Source organism: Phacochoerus africanus, chromosome 9 (genome assembly GCF_016906955.1).
Source record: "Phacochoerus africanus isolate WHEZ1 chromosome 9, ROS_Pafr_v1, whole genome shotgun sequence".
Taxonomy (NCBI): domain Eukaryota; kingdom Metazoa; phylum Chordata; class Mammalia; order Artiodactyla; family Suidae; genus Phacochoerus; species Phacochoerus africanus.
The window spans coordinates 19,671,998-19,693,308 of NC_062552.1; the positions used below are offsets into that span (position 1 = coordinate 19,671,998).

At 43.2% G+C, this 21,311-nt stretch overlaps 1 protein-coding gene across 1 annotated transcript in view; it reads right to left on the reverse strand.

The window, feature by feature from the left end:
* RIPOR2 (RHO family interacting cell polarization regulator 2) overlaps positions 1–21,311 on the reverse strand; it is a 117,097-nt gene that overhangs the window by 43,139 nt on the left and 52,647 nt on the right. The window contains 7 exon segments of the mRNA XM_047794766.1: positions 275–338; positions 4,479–4,628; positions 7,100–7,153; positions 8,576–8,599; positions 10,351–10,429; positions 11,145–11,300; positions 15,962–16,088. Coding sequence (XP_047650722.1) covers positions 275–338; positions 4,479–4,628; positions 7,100–7,153; positions 8,576–8,599; positions 10,351–10,429; positions 11,145–11,300; positions 15,962–16,088 — 654 coding nt within the window.

The following is a 21,311-nucleotide window of genomic DNA, read 5'->3' on the forward strand; positions in this document are numbered from 1 at the left end:
GTGTTATTTCATCAAAGAAAAAAGAAGAAAGTAGATGAAGTAAAAATAGCAAAAGCTTGCTAATTATTAAATCGAGGTGATGGGTTCATGGGAACTCCTTGCAGTATTCTCCCCACGTCTGTGTATGTTTGAGATCCTGTCCTAGTAAATATTTAAGGGTGTAGGCAAGTCTCAGGATGAGAAGGTTCTGGAGCATCACTAAATGAACCCAAGTGGGGAGGGTGAGGAGTTCGGTGGAGATGCGCCTCACTCTCGAAAGCAGGGGGAAGAATACCTTTCATCTTGATGGAGAACTCCCCCAGCTGTTTCTCCAGCTCCGCTTCGATGGCACACATGTTCTAGAAAGAGAGCACAGGAGACTGGCCTTAGGGTTATGCTTCTTTCAAAGCCCATGGTGTTGTCATAGCAGCGGACGGCCACTGCTGGAACAGGAAGCGTTTACCTGTTTGCAATAAGTGGTGCTACAGCCCCACCTATGTAGCATCAAAATGCTTAACCTAAGCCTAAGCAAGACTTCTTGTGCACAGGAAATTTAGAGCATAGAGGACCAAGGTAAATTACACCATAAACAGTCAGATAAATCTGGAATGTGGGAGATCCTAAAAGAACTGGCCTGGATTCTACAAAAAGGCAGTGGTAATGCTCAGGGGGAAAATTCTAGATTAAAGAGATTAAAGTGACATAACAACCAAATGCAATGTATTAACTCTGATTCCGTCCTGATTTGAAAGCAAATAAACTAAAACTGTTGTAAAAGACATCACTGGGCCAAATAAGGGCAGTTTAAAAGGGCACAGGCTCTCAGATAATTCTAGAGGATGACTGGTAATTTTCTTAGTTGAGATAAAGGTATGTGGTTGTGCAGGGGACACACATGTTGCACAGGTTATCATTATGGGGTCTGTGCTAAAATATTTATGGGGTGAAATGTCACGATAGCTACCATTTACTGTATCAAATGACTCAGCAAAAAAATTAAAAAATGAGTGTATGCAAGAGAAGGAAAGGAAATACGGCAAAATACGACCCACTGGTAAGTCTAAATAAAGGTATATAATGTTTAGGAGTTCCTTTGTGGTGCTGTGGGTTAAGGATCTGGCATTGTCACTGTAGGGGTTTGGGTCACTGCTGTGGGGTGGGCTCGATCCCTGGCCTGGGAACTTCCACGTGCCACATGGTGAGTGCAACCAAAAAAAAAGAAAAAAAGGGTATATGATGGTTCAATATACTAGTCTCGACTTTTCTGTAGGTTAGAGATTTTTTTTTTTTTTTAATAAAATTTGGGGCAAAAAGAGCTCAAGAGCTCAATTCTACTCAAAGTGAGTGAGGCTGCCATGCCGTGAGGTCCCCAAATGATTCTCAGGTTTGACAAGCATCCTCTCCTCACTCTAATGTTGAGGGGACTTTAAAGGCACAGGAGTGACACCGTCTATGCCTGTGGTTAGATGTCTAACTGCCCTCGCCCCACTTCCTCAGTGTCTGAGGATCTAAACAGAGCAATCCGAGTTAGAAATCAAGAGGAAGGGGAGTTCCCATCGTGGTTCAGTGGTTACAAACCCGACTGGTATCCATGAGGATGTGGGTTTAATCCCTGGCCTTGCTCAGTGGGTTAAGGATCTGGTGTTGCCTTGAGCTGTGCTGTAAGTTGAAGACGCAGCTTGGATCTAGCGTTGCTGTGGCTGTGGCGTAGGCCAGCAGCTACAGCTCTGATTTGACCCCTAGCCTGGGAATTTCCATTTGCTGCAGGTGCAGCCCTGCAAAAAAAAAAAAAAAAGGAAAGAAATCAAGAGGAAAAGCACTATGGCCGGGGGACTGCCCCCCTCGAGCCCCTTCTGCAGTTTGGCCAGTTTAAGCTTTGATGCAGCCTCTTCTGTTCTAAGCAGAATTCCCCTCCCTTTCCCCCAGGGGCAGCATCTGCGGGTTCCTCTCTCCATTACGGGTAGGGGTGGCCAGAGGGCTGGGGCCCCCTCCAACGGAGGCCTGGCCAGCTCAGTCAGCAAGGCAGGGGCTGCTTCTGTTTGGATTTTGTGGTAGGACTTCAGGATTGATTTGCAAGCTAGAGGTTCTGATTCTGAAATGTCAGTACCTCAAAGAACTTGGCAAAGCTGGAGAAAACTTCCTAAAGTCGAGTTCTGTGCAGCTGGAAAGTTTTGAAAACAAAGGCTTCGTTTTATAAACAAATTTTCTTCCTCAGAGGATTGGGTGTCTCTGGGAAGGAGTGCATTACTGTTTCTAGAAATATCAACGATGTTATCAAGCATGTCAGGACTGCTGCAGTGTCTTTGAAAAATTTGGGGGGCAACTAGTTTAGCGGTTGAGGACATCCATGGTCAGAATTTTCTTCTGTCTCACCCAGGCAGCTGTCGATGGATTCTGCTACGCTTGCAAAGGCGCCTAGAACCATCTGGCCCTAAACCCTCTTTGTGACAAAATTGTGGCTTTCGAGCTCATGTGAAGATATAAAACCACCTAAATGTCAAGTGAGGTCCTGGACTTCCTTCTTCTCCAAGGCAGCCCTTCCTCTTGCTACAATTATACTCTACCTCTTCAAATTTGTGAGCAAATACAACGCCATGTCTTGGCATTTGACCGTGGGTAGGTGGCTATTTCTGAAATAATACTGCAAATGTTCTAGGAGAGGCACAGGCTGCTGGTCAGTCCTCTGCTTGTGTACTCTGCACAGACTCTGTCATTGTCTTTTGATTTCAGAGACATGCAGAAGTGAGGTCTCATGAACTAGGGCTGCTTCTACACCAGAGATTTTTTTTTTTTTTTCCTTTCTATGGCCGCCCCTGGAAGTTCTCAGGCTAGGGGTTGAACTGGAGCTGCAGCTGCTAGCCTACACCGCAACCACAGCAATGTGGATTCACCCATGTGGATTCCGAGCCACGTCTTTGACCTATGTCACAGCTTGTGGCAACACTGGATCCTTAACCCACCAAGCAAGGCCAGGGATCAAACCCGTTATCTTCACAGACACTATGTTGGATTCTTAACCTGCTGAGCCACAAAGGGAACTCCTACAACCAGAGATTCTTGGATGGGGAAAAAAGAAAGTCACCCTATCTTTTCCATTAGCCTCTAACTGAAATCTAATATGTCCATATATCAAGAATGGAGAAAACAAGCCACAGCCATAGGACTACCTGTGACTTTGACTTGATAGAAGTCACCCAGACGTCCATGTCATATCAACTCTTGCAAGTACCTTGAGAAATCATTTCTATTTTTCACTACTTTGACATTTTAGTAGTTATGGGAACCAATGGTAAATCCTGCAGTTTGATGGGCTAATAAAGCAGCAGTTTAGTACCCTATTGTATATTTGATGTTTCAAATATTTGAATCACTGCACTGACAATTATCGAAATAATTTTATTTCAGTATAATTTGCTTCCTTTGAATTCCTATGGATTATATTGCATGCATTCAAAAGGCCCTCTCCTGAAAGGGGAACTTAGGTAAAGCAGCCCTATTTTAGACCATGAAAAAGACAGACTTGGTTCAGACAAGAGGCAGGGCTGGAAGCCACACATGAAGGGATCCTGTGGCAAGTCCCCCAGGATGTCCCTCTGGCCCAGGGCTGAGACCGATGCTCGGCTCTGGGAACTGTCCAACAGGCCCTCATCAGGCCGATGACTTCATTTGTGAAATTGGATCTCTGAACAAAGACTCACGGGAGAGTGAGAAGTGCTGCTTTTTAATAATTCAGTCATTTCATCAAAGACACTGCTATCAGGTGACCCCAGAGGAGCGAAGACCTCCCTGTGTCATATGTTTGGGCCCCAGAGACAGTCAGAAGGCAGGAAGGCACGCTTCTGTTCATGATCCCTTATCTCACTTGAAGACAGAAGGGACTTTTCTTACAATCAAATAATCATAGGCGGGAGGTTAGTGGGTGCAATACCCAGGATGGCCGTCTTAACCGCAGGGTCTGGTCAATGTGCAGGGAAAAGGCTAGAACGGACTGCACACTAGAGAACTGGGAACTGTACTTCCATGACCAAAACCAGGGTATCTGTGGCTCTTTCGTTTGCTGCAATTTTCAACAAGCATTTGAATACTGCTTGTGCAGAGGCTGTGCACCATGCAGCACGCTGTGCACCACCAAGCAGTGTAGGACTTGGTCAGCGAATGGTTTCATGGCATCTAAGATCTTACGGACTTACACATCTGTGAACAAGCATATTACAAAAGCACTAGGAAGGGAATGACTGACTGGTGGTGCCCACAAGACTGGGAAAATCATATGCTCTGGAGTCCACAGAAAGCTCTAAACAAAAACACAACCCACAAAATCACCCAAGAGTTGTTTAAAATAATTCCACTGATGGCTCAAGAAAATGCAAGACAGGTGAACGGTAAAGCATCTCTCTCTAAAGGGTAGAAGGAGGCTGCCATTCTCCTGGTTCTTGGCAGGTACCAACAATTCCGATCAGGCCAGGCAGAGCTCAGCCCCTGAGCAGTTTGGCACGTACCTCCGTGTACTCCTTGTAACTCCGGTTGATCTCCGACAGGCTCTCCCGGGCAGCTCTGCTGGCAGGAGAGGTGGCAAAGGCTAGCTTCATTTTGCTGGCACCATCCTGCAGGCGTCTTTGGATACAATAAGCTTCATAGAGCTCATCTACCTGCCAGAATCCAGACACAGGGGACATAAATATTTATCACTCTAGAAGGAAGTGACACAGGCCATTGTTAAGTGCTTAAGATACTTTAGTTTCTGACCTCAAAAGGAGAATCTTGTAGAAGTGCCATTCTTTAAAAGAGCCCATTCATTTTTGTTTTAGCCACTAGGATCCATTTTCTATTTCAAAACAGATTTTACTCTGAGCCTTCTTTTCAAATGACAGAGAATGAAAATAAATTTAACATTGGTGGGCTGTGTGAGACAAGGGGTAGATAGTGAAGGCAGCAGTCTTTTATATAAGGAACAAACACTGGAAGAGCACAGACAGTGTCACACCAGTGCGAAGACTTGGTTTTCCACTGGGCTCTTATCACTTTATTTTAAGAGACAGTGTCACAAGGTGATAGTCACACAACCAGATTTAGAATTTTTTTAAAAAAAGAACTCGAGGCTAATTATTGAAAATTATTTTTGTAAAGCTGCAGCTCAACAAAAGATCGAAAACAAAGGTAAGTGCTTCTTAAAATCACGGTGAAGCATAATTGTCAAAATTTATCAAACTGAACACTGACAACTGTGACTTTTTTTTTTTTGCGTGTAAATTACACCACAATTAAGAAAACAGGCGCAATGGAAATGAACATGTCCCCGCCACACCTCTACGGCTAGGCTTCTAAATAATAATGCCCTTTGAGAATGACTACTGCTTCAGTAGGTTAGGGCTGGGCTGGGAATCTGGAATTTTAAATAAACAGGGCAGGTTGTTCTGATGTGGGAGACCCCCTCAAGACTTAGAAACACAAGAGCCGATACCTCTTTGAGCAGGCCCGGCTGCCTCATCCTTGTGGCCTCCTGGGAGACTGACCCTCGCCCTTTTTCTCACCACTGGGACCAAAGTCTCTGAGGCTGTAATCCTCTCAATAAGGAAGCTGCTCACTGGACCACTGGGCTAGCCCTAATGACTGAGCAGACTACTTTGCATTTCAAGAAATTTTATTCCAGTTTTCATTTAAATATCAGTCTATCCTAGCCAAACGGCGCTAACCTTCAGCACAGAGGATAACCACGTACTCCTCTAAGCAGACGCTGGCCCATCTATAGGCAAGTATTTGCCTTATCTATAAGTCAGCAGTGGCTCTCAGCAGATAAACTGATGGACTTGGTCAATTAAATATAATCTGCTGGGATTTGTTAGGGATCCATGCATGAGATGCTGCCAGGAGAGTTCTACCAACTTTGAAGAAGTACTAGGATTGTTGGTCATATCTTACAACGATGGATACAGATGGATCAACACACCCTTAGCTAACACTCATTCTGTTTTCTTGCTATTTTTCAAATGACACAGAGTGCTTTCAAGGCTCGCCTGCCACATAAATATCTTCTAAGGGATGTCATTGTTTCATTTATTGACTTTAGCAGAAATAGGAGCAATTTCAGATTTGCCAAGGTAATAAATATCTTTCAAAGTGGGCATGTACAAAGGCAGTAGCACATACGCATGTTTACAGACACATAAATCATCACAGAATTTTAAACTGGAAAGGATTCTTAGGATCTAGATTGAATCGATACACCTCCCGGCCTCACTGCACAGAGTGGAAAGCCAAGGTCCACAGAGAGTAGTTATAGCCCAGTGAGTATACGGCAGAGATGGGACCAAAGCCTGAGACTGCTGACTGCTAGTAAAGAGAACCACTAAAACCCCCGGTCTCTCTACTTGGAAGCTAGACTGGTGGATGCAGAGGCAAGAAGAAATTGCTAATGGTGTCATTTAGCTGCCCTCAAAGGGAAACTGTTCCTAGATTGTACCGATTATCGCCTGATAGTGTCCAGAACCAGGTGGGGGAGGGTAGTCCCACTCTGCACTTAGGCTGGTGGGACCATCAGTCAACTACTTTTAGGGTTCAGGGCTAGGCTTCAGGGACCCTGACAAACTGGGGTAATACGAGGGGCAATGGGAATGAAGAGGAACCTGCAAACCAAGCCATTCGAAGAAAAATGGAAGGAATTAGAAGCTTGAGAAAGATTTAGGGAGGTCCTTAAAATTTAGGCTGCCCTTAAAGGCCTTCAGGAAGAAGATTATGGGGGTTCCAAGGTGTAGGTGGGACTCAAGTGTCAAGTTAGGCAAACGAGAAGATTTTTATAGGTCAGTTTGGCTTAATTTTATCTCTAAGCAGACTACGTTGAGACTGCATCTGCCACCAGGGACTGGCCATGCTACATAGGAAGCGCTTAAATATTTGTTGAACTCAAGTTGAGTAAAAAAATGTGCTAGATAATTGGGTGCTCTATTCTTAATTTTTTTCTCCATCTTTACTGCCTGTTGGAGGACTTAATTGCTAAATCAGCTTAGGAGTCAATTGGATAAGAAATTCTCCATGGACCAGATGCTACACTCAGGCCAAAGCTGTATTGATTAGTGACTGAGAACGGAAAAACAGAGGCAAAGGCAAGAGGCACGTCAATTACCTTACTAATGTGGAACTCCAGGCGTCTCATGTATCTTTCAATGGTTTTAATTTGCTGCAATTAAAAGAAGACATCTGAGAAAAGACCGTTTAACTGACCAGGCTTGTGTGGCTATCTTTATTATCTCATACCCAAAAGTACTAGAAAATACTAACGATTTCCCCTTTCCTCCTATCTTCGTGGCGACTTTAAAGATTCTCTAGTATCAATTGGGAAAGTATTTTTTGAAAATACTGAATAAATAGCTCTGAGAGCTGAACTTGAGTTAGCTGTTGGAATCCTTGTGTTTACTGTCAAGGGAAGCCAATCAAATGGAATTCAATGGACTTCTGGCGGGACATTATCATATTGGAGTATATATAAATTCCTCTATAGGGACATTTTATCAGCTCAACGGTGATGCTCCTCTATTTTTTTCTGCCTGCACCTGGGCCATATGGAAGTTCCTTGGCCAGGGATTGAACCCATGCTATGGCACTGACAACGCTGGTCCTTCACATGCTGCGCTGCACAAGAGAACCTCCCCACCCCACTTTAATGTCTCTGTAATTGGGGTGCATTTTACAACTTCTACTGCCTGTGCATGCTCCAGGATAATCATGGTTGCTTATGTGTCATCTCTTCCATTTGAGTTACAATTATTATCATGTGCATCACATTTAATTACCCTGTAACATACCTGCAAACAGATTATACTATGACTCAGCATTAAAGGTATCCTATATACAGAAAGGTATGGAAAGAGATAGCATCACACATAACTAAAAAAAAAAAAAAATCTATATTTAAAATAGGACTGGAGTTCCCGTCGTGGCGCAGTGGAAACGAATCTGACTAGGTTGCGGGTTCGATCCCTGGCCTCGCTCAGTGGATTAAGGATCCGGGGTTGCCGTGAGCTGTGGTGTAGGTCACACATGCAGCTTGGATCTAGTGTTGCTGTGGCTCTGGCGTAGGCCAGCAGCCATGGCTCCAATTCCACCCCTAGCCTGGGAACCTCCATATGCTCGGGTGTGGCCCTAAAAGACAAAATAAATAAATAAATAGATAAATAAATAAAATAGGACTAAGAAATTTTGTCATTAAGTATAAAATACAGTTTAGCTGGAATCACTCTGTTTCTTAGATAATTATGTGTTTTCCAATCAAGATGTCTTCTATTTGATGAAATAGGACAGTCTGTGTTTAGAGAGAACATAGGTAAAGACATTTCAACACCCAGGAAACTTTCAGCACACTGGGAAACCCTGCAGCCAGGTGGCCTACTTATGAAAATGACCTTAAACACATTATTGGGTCTGTGGACCATGTACTTATTCATCATTCTCATTAGATAAATGCATGGATTTTTCCTTGGATTAAAAAAAAAATCATCATTTCTCTAGGATCGTACTGTACCTAAGAGAAGGTCAGTGACTTGTCCTCAGGGATGAAGGGTTTTATGTCCCAGTAATGCCCCAACACAGAACAATAACTTACCTTGTCTAGGTCATACAGCACACCCTAAAATTAAAAAAAAAAAAAAGGAGTATCCAGATTAAAACATATCTTCCTCAAAACCATTACTGACACTAATAGAGGAATTTTGTCTATATTTCTGCATCATCAGGGAAATAATGATCAGTCTCATAAAGTTCTGTTGAACTTTAGGGCATTTGCTTTCAAAAAGTAAAAATCTGGGTTATTTTAAATGCCAGTAAGAATACTTTTATGAGCTAATATTTATCTAGACTCCGTGTCTTCAGAATTCCCAGGCTTCTCTCCCCACTGGGAGCCTTAAGATTTTCACTTGCTTTGAGCTCTTCTCTCTTACAGAGTGAGAGGCACGTACATGCATGTTCACTTTACATTAAAAAAAAATGTTTTTAACCTAAAAAGTAATGGTGATTATATGCATTAAAAAAAAGAACTGCCTTCCTGTTTAAACACATACAATTGGTATTTAAAAAGTCTTTAAGGGTGGTGATATGCTTTTCACAAATTGTTTTTAAGGCAGGTTCATTTCCTGAGTGCTCACAATACCCCAGTAGAATCAGTCCACTGAGTCACATCCCCCATCAGGTGGGTTTTAATGGGGGTGCTAGGTCCTGGTGGTGACAGTGTCTCTTCCAGACACCGCTGTTCTCCAAGGAGGAACATTCATTGCCACTGAGCGCTGCCAAGGACCTTCACAAGCTCAGAAGGCCATTCCACAGAGAGTCCCACATAAAGGGAGCAATTTATCTTCTAATATCATTAGAATATAAAACCTTTAACTTCTAGAAGCCTTTAACCTCTAAGCCTTTGCAAAGGACAACAGACATGTCAGCACATCTTTAAACAAAAAGATAACAACTATTCAGATATATGTATAGACTTTTCCTGGGCTTTCTGATGCCTTGAAATATTAAGGTGTAATATGATTTAGAACTAAACACAATCATTTAAAATAGTATTTATGTTGAAACACCTCTTCATGCAGACAAGTCCTCACCAATTCATTAGCACTGAGGAAATCTACAAGCATGGCCAACAATACACTGTGTGTTGAGCTGGCTCAGGGACTTCTCTGATTCCTCCTAACAGTTATCTTTGGGGCTTCCTTCCCCTCTCACGTCACTGACCTATCATGTTTTGTAAAAACTAGAGATAAAGCAAAAGTTCTGGTTTCCAAATTCTGCACTAACAATACAGTAGGAAAACCCCAACTTTTCACTTCCTTATATTATTTGGAGGAGGATCATAGAGAGTTTCCTAAAAGTATTTTTTCCCTAATTACAAAATTCGTCTGCTGAAGTGTGCCTGGGAAATACTGAAACACATTAAGAATAAAGCATTAAAATACACTTCAGGGAGATTCCGTCGTTGCACAAAATGAATCCGACTAGGAACCATGAGGTTGTGGGTTCCATCCCTGGCCTCGCTCAGTGGGTTAAGGATCCGGCGTTGCCATGAGCTGTGGTGTAGGGTGCAGATGAGTCTTGGATCCTGTGTTGCTGTGGCTGTGGTGTAGGTTGGCAGCTGTAACTCCGATTGGACCCCTAGCCTGGGAACCTCCATATGCTGTGAGTGAGGCCCTAAAAAGAAAAAAAAAATACACTTCGGGAAGCAGATGGTACTCTGCCCCTTGGATCTGCCTTTCTAGCAGGTTCTTTCTCATCCCCATGCCCATCCAATAAGAGAAATTACTTAGCCAAAAAAAAAAGAAAAATAAAAGAAAACAAACAAACAAACAGAGCACTGTGTTAACTTCGTCATGACTAGATGGTACCTACCAGGCGAGAGTTTCTTCTCATATCTTTTAACTGAGCTGTCAACTTGTCCAGCTCCGTCTGATGAACCTCCAGATACTCACTGCAATGATAAGAGAGAGGTAATTGTGACTGTCAAGTGGCACCTGGTGCTGAGGCTGACCCTTCCCTTTGGACAGAGGATTAAGAACTGGAACGGTGCTCTGTGGCACGCAGAGTAGGTGGGGAAGAGGCTCTGGATTTTCCCAAACTCCCCTCATTTTGAAAGCTCTAGCAGTTGCATCTGATAGTACCCCGATGGTCCAAAAGGAGAACCTCTATGAGGATGACAGTCCGGGAAAGAAACACCCACGGGGAGGGAAGGGGCAAGAACTGCGGAGTTAGTCCTGGCTCTGGGCTCCCAGAATTCTATCTAGTTCCACACGACCTCAACGGCATGCGCATCTCACCACACACTAGGGAAGTTTTACTCCAGACAAAGCATCCCTGTAATATACTTGGGATGGGTTTAGAACCCTTCTTCAGCGATCTCTAAAAGAGACAGGGCTAACCATCCTTGTTTAAGTGAAATCCAATACATCAGAGAGTTAAATATAAACGTATTACTATTTCATGTCTCCTTCAAGATTTGGAAATGACATGGAAACCCAACAGAGTTTGCGTCTTTGGGATTCATTTAGGGCTTCCTTCATTAGGGTACCGTGATAAAATATTTACTACAGAAATAGACTTTCTAAAATTATCTCACAAGAGTAGCTTTTCTGACCCTCCTGAGCCTCTGAGAAAGGAAAAAGGTTTATTAGGCTCGAGGTTCTTACTCAAGTCCATTTTTCAAGGCCCTGTAGACCTCTTCCACCCTTTTAGGCTGAGGCTCTTTGGGAGGGCTGCTGTTTTTATGTCCTAAATTGTGCATTTTCTTCAGTTTGGCCTGAGGCTTCTTGAGAGCGGAGGAATTTTCAATGAAGGAGTTACATCTATGGAAAGAGAAAAGAAAAAGCCAAATTGTGACTCTCCAGCATCCAAAAGGATCTGACCCCCCCAAATGCCTTTTAATCATCTTGTGTTTGTATTAGTGTCTTTTGCAGAAGGTCAGGTTCCCTTGTGTGTGAATAGATCTGAGCCTTCCTACATTTAGTTTCTTGGTATTGGATTTAACCACCAGTATCTGGAAGCTCTGCTGGGCAGCAGCTACCCAGAGTCAAAGCCTGGATTCGGGTAATGTACACTCTGAGTGAAAACATGTCACAACACTGAGACCTCATGGGAAGCCAAGGACAAAAACTTCTAGGTGGAAATGATGTACAGGCAGAAGGATATAATCCAACTAAAAAAAATATGTGCATTGTGTGATAGCAGGCATAAGTGTCTACTAAATTCCACTGGGATGAAAAAGAACACTTTTTTTTTTGCCTTTTCTAGGGCCGTTCCGATGGCACATGGAGTTCCCAGGCCAGGGGTCCAATCGGAGCTGTAGCCACCGGTCTACACCAGAGCCACAGCAACGCCGGATCTGAGCTGTGTCTGCGACCTACAGCACAGCTCATGGCAACGCCGGATCTTTAACCCACTGAGCAAGGCCAGGGATCGAACCCGCAACCTCATGGTTCCTAGTCGGACTCGTTAACCACTGTGCCATGACGGGAACTCCAAGAAAGAATACTTTTAAAATAAAGGGCCACAAGCATGACAAAGGGCTAAGTCTGTACACGAGCACACCTTGTTTTATTCCACTTAAGTTTATTGCCCTTTGACAACAGCGTGTTTTTTCACAATGGGTTTGTGAAAAAGGTTTGTGGAAAGAAACCCTGTGTTGCCAGATGATAGTCAGCATTTTTTATCCATAAAGTATTTAATTAAAGTATGTACACTGTTTTTTAGACATAATGTTATTGTGGCACTTCATAGACCATGGTATAGTCTCAACATAAACTTGACAGTCATTGGGAAACAAAAAAATTTGTGTAATTTGCCTTATCGCACTGTTTGCTTTGTTGTGATGGCTTCGAACCAAACCTGCAGTTTGTAGTGTCAAAGGAAAGCACACTTAGCTGGATGGATAGATTTATTTTATTTTATTTTATTATTTTATTTTTTGTCTTTTTAGGGCCACACTTGCGGCATATGGAGGTTCCCAGGCTAGGGGTTGAATTGGAGCTGTAGCCGCTGGCCTCCAACACAGCCACAGCAACGCCAGATCCTTAACCCACTGAGAGAGGCCAGGGATCAAACCCGAAACCTCATGGTTACTAGTCAGGTTCGTTAACCACTGAGCCATGATGGGAACTTTGATGGATAGCTTTTTTTAAAGCCTTATTTTTATGGAGTAAATTTTGTTTAGGTATAATATAAAACTCAACATCTCTGTATCAGGGAGGCAGCCTGCAGTAGTAAGTGGATACCTGATAGCTTAAACCCAAATTGCTGATCTGATTAGGAAGCTAAGAGGCCAGAACACTCACTGACCCAGCTGTAAAGTGGAAAGCTATGACCTCTAAGTCTGGCAGGTGTCTATTATGTACCTTCCAGATTAACTCTTAGTTATTTTCCTCTGCCATCCCTCTGTGCACCAAAGGTCAAAGCACATAAGGCCCCTCAGAATGTAAGACCTTTATCGTGTCAGAAAAACTAAGGGCCAACTTTATTCCATGTTACCTATTTCACTCCCTATGTGTTCTTTCTTGAGTCCCCCTAAGTCCTATTTTATTTATTTATTTATTTTTTATCTTTTTGCCTTTTCTAGGGCCGCTCCCTCGGCATACGGAGATCCCCAGGTTAGGGGTCGAATTGGAGCTGCAGCTGCTGGCCTATGCCAGAGCCACAGCAACTCGGGATCCGAGCCATGTCTGCAACCCACACCACAGCTCACGGCAATGCCGGTAACCCAACCCACCGAGCAAGGCCAGGGATTGAACCTGCAACCTCATGGCTCCTGGTCAGATTCATTAACCACTGCGCCGTGATGGGAACTCCCTAAGTTCTATTTCAGATGTGGGGAGATTCTGGGGAAACTGAAGACTAACTTTACCAAGGCTGTGTCTGAATGACAATGACATCGGCTCCCCAGAGTCAGTCTGTAGAGGCAGTCTTTTTATACTGCATAACTTCATACCAAATCTGATCTCCCAAATCTGGGTACAATGGGAAATATGCTTCAAAAAGGGGTGCAAGGTGATTTCAAACTCTATTACAAAGCTATAGTGATTAAAACAGTATGGTATCAGCATTTTAAAAAAGCACATAGATCAATAAACAGAGAGCCCATAAATAAACCCACCCATATATGGTCAATTAATTTACAATAAAGGAGCCACGAATATACAAGGGAGAAAAGACAGTCTCTTCAATCAATGGTGTTGGGAAAACTGGACTGCTATATGCAAAAGAATGAAACTGGACCCTTTTTTACACCATACACAAAAATTAACTCAAAATGGATTAAACATTTGAGTATAAGACCTGAAACCATAAAACTCCTAAAAGAAAACATAGGTAGTAAACTCCTTGACATAGGTCTTAGCTATGATTTTTTGAATATGACATGAAAAGCAAAAGCAACAAAAGCAAAAATATACAAGTAAGACTACCTCAAACTAAAAAGCTCCTGCAAAGCAAAGGAAACTATCAACAACAAAAAGGGCAACCTACTGAATGGGAGGAAATATTTGCAAATAATATCTGATAAGGGGTAACATCCAAAACATATAAAGAACTCATACAGATCAACAGCAAAAAAACAAACAACCCGATCAAAAAAATGGGCAGAGGATCTGAACAGACACTTCTCCAAAGAAGATATACAATTGGTCAACGGGTACCTGAAAAGATGCTCAACGTTACTAATCATCAGGGAAGTGCAAACCAAACCCCAGTGAGATATCACCTCACTCTTGTAGTATGGCTACTATCAAAAAGATAAGAAATAACACATGTTGGCAAGGATGTGGAGAAAACAGAATCTCTGTGCACTGCTTCCAGGAATGTAAACTGGTGTAGCCGCTATATGGAAAATAATAGAGGGGTTCTTCAAAAAATTAAAGATAGAACTACCATATCATCCAGCAATTCCACTCCTGGGTTTTTATCTAATGAAAATGAAAACACTAACCTCCAAAGATTTATGAACCCACATGCTCACTGCAGCACTGTTTACAAAAGCCAAGGTATATGGGAACAACCTAAGTGTCCACTGATGGATGAATGGATAAAGAAATTGTGTGTGTGTATGTGTGTGTGTATACACACACAATGGAATTTTTTTTTTTTTTTTTGTCTTTTGAGAGCTGCACTTGTGGCATATGGAGGTTCCCAGGCTAGGGGTCAAATTGGAGCTGCAGCTGCCGGCCTACACTACAGCCACAGCAATGCCAGATCCTTAACCCACTGAGTGAGGCCAGGGATCGAACCTGCAACCACATGGTTTCTAGTTGGATTCATTTCCACTGAGCCACGATGGGAACTCACAATGGAATATCATTCAGCCATCAAAAGGATGAAATCTTGACATTTGAGACAACATGGAAGGACCTTGAGGGCATCATAATTAAGTGAAGTAAGTCAGGCAAAGACAAATGTTGTTATGATTTCTTTTAAATATGGAATTAAAAAAAAAACCAAACCAAAAACAAAACCAACAACAAAAAACCAAGCTCACAGATACAGAGAACTGACTGGTGGCAGTCAGAGGCAGGGAGTTGGGTGTGGGTGGTGTGTGGGAGGAGAAATGGTGAAGGGGGTCAAAAGGTTAAAAAAAAGAGTAGCAATTCAAACTAGTAGAAACAAGACTACAATATATGGTGTTGAGATGGATATATATAAAACCTTAAATGTTCTGTAAGAAAATATGTAAATGTCCACTCCCAAAATAGGCAGTGGATGTGAATGAACTGATTATTCCTCAAATAAATACAAAAGGCAAGTAAACTTATGAAAGCACATTTAACCTTATTAGGGATGACATAAAAGACTGGGAAAGATTTTTAGAACATCCTTGGTATCAACAGATGTGTGGAAAAAGGCAAATCTATTGTTGATGGTTAGAGGATAGACACTTCAAATATTTGGAGATCCTTGGACAACAGGTATCAAAGGATCTGAAAAAAATGGGGTGGGGGTGGAGTGGGATTTGGGAAAACTACACACGTGTATTGCTAGCTTATCCTAAATCTCCAGCCATCTTCTTTGCAGGAGGAATTCTAAATGATAGAAATTTGGGGAACGTTACATCTTCATGAAAGAGATTTTTTTTTTTTTTTTCTTATCAGGGCCATATCTGCAGCATATGGAAGTTCCCAGGCTAGGGGCTGAATCAGAGCTGTAGCTGCTAGCTTACACGCCATAGCCACAGCAACACCAGATTTGAGCCACATCCGCAACCTAAGCCTCAGGGCAATGCTAGATCCCTAACCCACCAGGGATCGAATCCGCATCCTCATGGATACTAGTCGGGTTCTTAACCCACTGAGCCACAATGGGAATTCCCTGTGAAAGAGATTTAAATCATACAGGTAGGTGTGTGTGTGTCGTGTGTGTGTGTGTGTGTGTGTGTGTGTGTGTGTGTGTGTGTGTGTTTTGACAGGGTATCACAGCTCACGTCCCTCTCAAGCCACATCCCAGGAGAAAGCCACACGAGACTTGCCTGGATCGCCTCTCCTGAAGGCCGCTGAACCCTGCGAAGGACTGGCTTCTGATAATCCCATTGGGCCCTCCAGGCGAGAAGGACTGGGATCCTACCAACATGATTTCTGGGAGTCTGGCTGGTAGTCCTGCAAGACATGGAAAGAAAGATTAAGGCAAATTACAGGCAGGTTCAAACAGAAAACATGCTATGCTTGTCAACCATAATAGGCGTTGACATGAGGTAAGCTGAGTCATGAAGCTGTTAGATGCCTGCAAGGCTTCTTTCCTAGGACATGTTCTTTTTAAGCCTTTTTAAGACTTCAGCTCTCAGGCAAAGACACAGACTGAGACATAAATAAATGCAAATTACACATCATCATCAGTCACTTTAAGGTTCCTTCAGGGATTATTTTTTAAACAAGGTTTAACCATACCTTCAAGATACACAAAAACTTGGGAGTGTTTCCTTCCCTTTAGGACAACAATAACAACAGCCAAGGCACACAAATAGGCCAAGTCAAGTTTCAGACAGGTTTGCATCACATTCAAAACCCAGTCCAGTCTGAGGGTGGAATCCTACACTTAGAAGTCACAAGGCTAAAAACACTAGGTTTCTTGAGAGATGAACTTACTTTAACTTGTTCTTCCTTTTTCTACCCTGAAATATATTTTAAGAGATAAGATCATGCCATTATTGTGGCAGTGAGAAAAAAGAAGAGCACAGAGAGGGCCCACAAAAGCAGTGATAATCTAGGTTATGATAAGAATGCAAGAGAAGAGGCAGGACAGGTAAGGGAGAAAACACCAGAGCAAGCACACGTCCCATTTCAGTCACTAGCTCCCCTTTTATAAAAACTCATCACCACTCACCAAGACGTGTTGTCAAAACACAACTTTAGCTGGACAGAATCCCAAGGTTAGTTTCCCCAAAGGACGGCCCTAGAATGGTTAGGTAATTCTACTCCCTTTATCAGGAAGAGTGGAAGCACATACCATTGTCTGAGCAGGTAACCTCAGTCCAGGGAGGGGACAGGCTAGCAGGAGAAAGGGGACACAGCCACTGTCCAGACTAAAGACTTCCAAAGTGGGCAGACATCAGATTGGTGTGCTGGAATAGCATCAACCATCACCCTTTAAAGCCAGCAGGCAAGCAAGCAAGCAAAGCTGAAAAACAGCAGCAACAGTTCTTGTAGTTCATCTAGATGTAATGGAAAAGCCAACTTCCCTGGGTCCTACACAAAGCTCTTGGAAGCAGCTCCATCAAGGGAGGAGGTTTGAATGAGTGGCTTCCCCAGAGAGAGAAGAGCAAACAGCCCCCTTCCCCATGAAGCTGCAGGTTTTTAAATCCCCTCCTTCCTCCCCCGCCCCCCCCACTGCCCCAGGAGAAAGGAGCTTTGGCTCTCAGGCATTCTTGCAGGTTACAGGCACTGACTCACTTGGCAAGAGGATTTGCAATAAGCAACAGGTCACTCTTTGATCTGGGTGGGACCGGAATCCCACCCATTGCAGCTAAGGGATGGGGGCAGGGAGGCTTAAGCTCTGGAGCATTCTCTAGAATTTTAAAAGTAATGACATAGAAGTAAGTGTGTGCAGTAAAATGACTAGTGCATGAATGCGAGGACAAAATGTAGTGCAAATAAGGCTCTTTCTAGTTACTTCTCACTTCCATGATTCACATAAATCTTTACTGAGGTTCTCCTAAGTGTTTTTCATGCTAAGTCTGTCTACTTTTCATTAAAAACACTGTCTTAGGTTCATAAAACATACCTGTGCTTTTTCTGTATCACATGCAAAGGTAGTAAATATCCAGAAAATGTAATAAATATCAAGATCAAAAAAATTTAATAAATATCAGGAAAACATGTTCTTTCTGTACTCAATAATTTACCAAAAATCCACCTGAGGATCTCGATTTCATAAATTTTATTAGTATTGTTTCTCATTTTGTAAAATTATTGTTCATCAGGTCTGTTGCCTTATGGCCTTCTTTGGTCACAGGGAGAAGACTTCAACTATTTGAAATATTTTAACTATATGACTGTCCTGTACTTCCTAGTGATTACATTTCTAAACCAAAACAATTTTTTTTCTCATACTCATTGGATCTGCAGTTTCATCTACTCCTCCTGACTCCCACTCTCAGGCATTCTGATTTCGCTATCATGGACCTGAGGATTGGGGTTTTGCAAAAGATCCCAGATGGTTCTGATACCCAGCCAAAAAAAGAAAAGAAAAAAAAAAAAGATGTTGCTGAATTGGTTGAAATTTTCAAACTTCCATTAACATGATCTACAATTTTTCAAATGTCCAACTTTTTAAAAGAGTCTTAAGCTTTTCTTTGTAAAGGTTAAATGTCTTATTAAATGAATTAAACATTAGAACTGGATAGTGAAATAATTTCCCTTCTTCCTCTTTTTCAGTAATGGTAAGAAAGCTTCTCGAGAACAAAACAGATGCTTGTCCTGGATTCTGAGACTGTAAACTGCTTCGGGGTGGGTAAAATCCTCAGCAGCTTTTCACTACATTTACGTGTTGAATGGATGACGGCTGGGAACAGGATGGGGTGAGCGTTCTGTTTTGCCTATCTGGTCTTAGAAACGATCATTATCTATCAGGAAAGAATCTGGCTGATGGCTGGCTTGGACTGAGATCTCTACCCTGCCATCAATTCCCCTAGAGGCTGACACGCTGCCTAAGGAGAGTCATAAAACAAGCTTGAGGGCTTCTGTACAATGTCAGGCCCTTAGAGGAAAGGAGTGGTTTGGGAGAGGTGAGGGCAGGTGGGAGGGGTGGCAAGAGTACACAAAGCAGCACCCCCCCCCCCCAAACCGCAACGTACACACACACCCGGCTTTGAAGCATGGGTGACGGTTCTTTGCTACTGGTCTTCCAACAGCCTCAGCCATTCCCCTGTGCCTAGTTAATCTGCAGCTCTGTCATCCTCTTTTTGAAGACACCTCTCCCGCCTCTTGGAGCCCTACGTTTTCAAGCTGCTCCCTGGCTCCCCAGAGTCTCACAGGCCTGCTTTCTTTTATTTTTAAATTTTTTTTAGGACCACACCCAGGACACGTGGAAGTTCCCGGGCTGGGGGGGTTGATCCAATCGGAGCTACAGATGCACGCCTAAGCACAGCAATGCAAGATTCAAGCCACGTTTGTGACCTATACCACAGCTCATGGCAACAACAGATCTTTAGTCCACCGAGTGAGGCCAGGGATTGAACCCGAGTCCTCATGGATATTAGTCGGGTTCGTTACTGCTGAGCCACAAGGAACTCCTCACAGAGCTGCTTTCTTCCAGCAATATTACCCTACAGCTACATTACTCATTTTCAGGCTTTAAGGACTTAAAACGTAAAATCTCATCATTTGCATTTTATCAGCATATGCTCCTTCTTTTTTTTTTTTTTTTTCTCTTTTTGCCATTTCTTGGGCCACTCCCTCGGCATACGGAGGTTCCCAGGCTAGGGGTCTAATCGGAGCTGTAGCTGCCAGCCTATGCCAGAGCCACAGCAACTCAGGATCCGAGCCGCGTCTGCAACCTACACCACAGCTCACGGCAACGCCGGATCGTTACCCCACTGAGCAAGGCCAGGGATCGAACCAGCAACCTCATGGTTCCTAGTCGGATTCGTTAACCACTGCGCCACGGCGGGAACTCCAGCATATGCTCCTTCAAACCAAAGGCCTCACCTGAATAAAGGACGGTAGTAGAATTTCCGTACCACTGCTCGTAGGGGTATAAAGTGGAACCCAAAGTTTGGAAGACAACTTGGTAGTAAGTAGTATTTATTTATTTGGCTGCACCTGCTGTATGTGGACGCTCCCCGGCCAGGGATTGAATCCGAGCCATAGATGTGACCTGAGCCATAGCAGTGACAATGCTGGGTCTTTAACCCACGGAGCCACAGAAGAACTCCTGTATTTAGTGTTTAAAATGTAAACCATACCTATCTTTTAATATGTCACATGTACTCTTTGCTATTTCCTGTGGAGAAACAGTCAAGTTCACAAAACGGTATATACAGGGATGTTCATGATAGTCAGTAAAAAATAGGAAAACGGAGATGATATAACTGTTAATCGTTACTGGAATGGTTAATACATTACGGCATAACCATAGAATAGAATACAATGCAGCAGTTAAAACCAATATGCCTACATAGAAAGCCCCCCTGCCCAGGACAAACTACAAATGAAACAGAGTCTGATACCAGGAATGTTGAAAACAAAACAACATAAAATTATGGCCATGAATAGAAAAGTTCTGGAGGTATACACATAGTCTATAGAGAGGCAGGGTTGGGTGGCAGTCAGAAACCAGTGTCATCTTTTCTATATTGTTCGACTTTTCATAAAGGAAATGTATTTATGTAGCAGGCGATATGATGCAAAATTCTTTTTTGAAATTGCAGACATTTGGAGTTGTCCAGAGTTGGGACTGGTGAGGAGAGAGCTCACACTCAGGAACACATAACTTTGAAGGTTATGTAAGAGCTATTATTTATACAATAAATCCTGCAAAGGAGAAATATGATTTCTAGGAAATATTGTGTTAGGTTTCAGAAATTCTGATTGCATCAAAAGAATACAGATTCCCCAGCTGAAGTTCTTTTTTTTTTGGTCTTTTTAGTTATTTCTTGGGCCGCTCCCGCGGCATATGGAGGTTCCCAGGCTAGGGGTCCAATCGGAGCTGTAGCCACCGGCCTTCACCAGAGCCACAGCAACGCGGGATCCGAGCTGCGTCTGCAACCTACACCACAGCTCACGGCAACGCCGGATCGTTAACCCACTGAGCAAGGGCAGGGACCGAACCCGCAACCTCATGGTTCCTAGTCGGACTCGTTAACCACTGCGCCACGACGGGAACTCCCTTTTTTTTTGTCTTTTTGTCCATTCCAGGGTCACACCTGCGCATGTGGAGGTTCCCAGGCTAGGGGTCTAATCGGAGCTGTAGCTGCCAGCCTACGCCAGAGCCACAGCAACGTGGGATCCGAGCCACATCTGCGACCTACACCACAGCTCATGGCAACGCCAGATCCTTAACACACTGAGCGAGGCCAGGGATCGAACCTGCGACCTCGAGGTTCCTAGTCGGATTCATTAAGCACTGTGCCACGACGGGAACTCCCTCCAGTTGAAGTTCTTATGAGCTCTGAGCTATGTACTAACTTTTCTTTCGTCTGGACTTTTAGAGATGGGACTACACTCCTGGCACACGTGCTCTTTCCCATACATATGGCTAAGGGTCACCAAATACCATATCTAACAAGTAACAAATCCCACATAAAACAACAAACTTTTCTTTGGCTGCTGTTAGTTGAAACTGCTGGGGCTTTGAAAAATGTTTCTAGTTCCCAAGTTATTGAC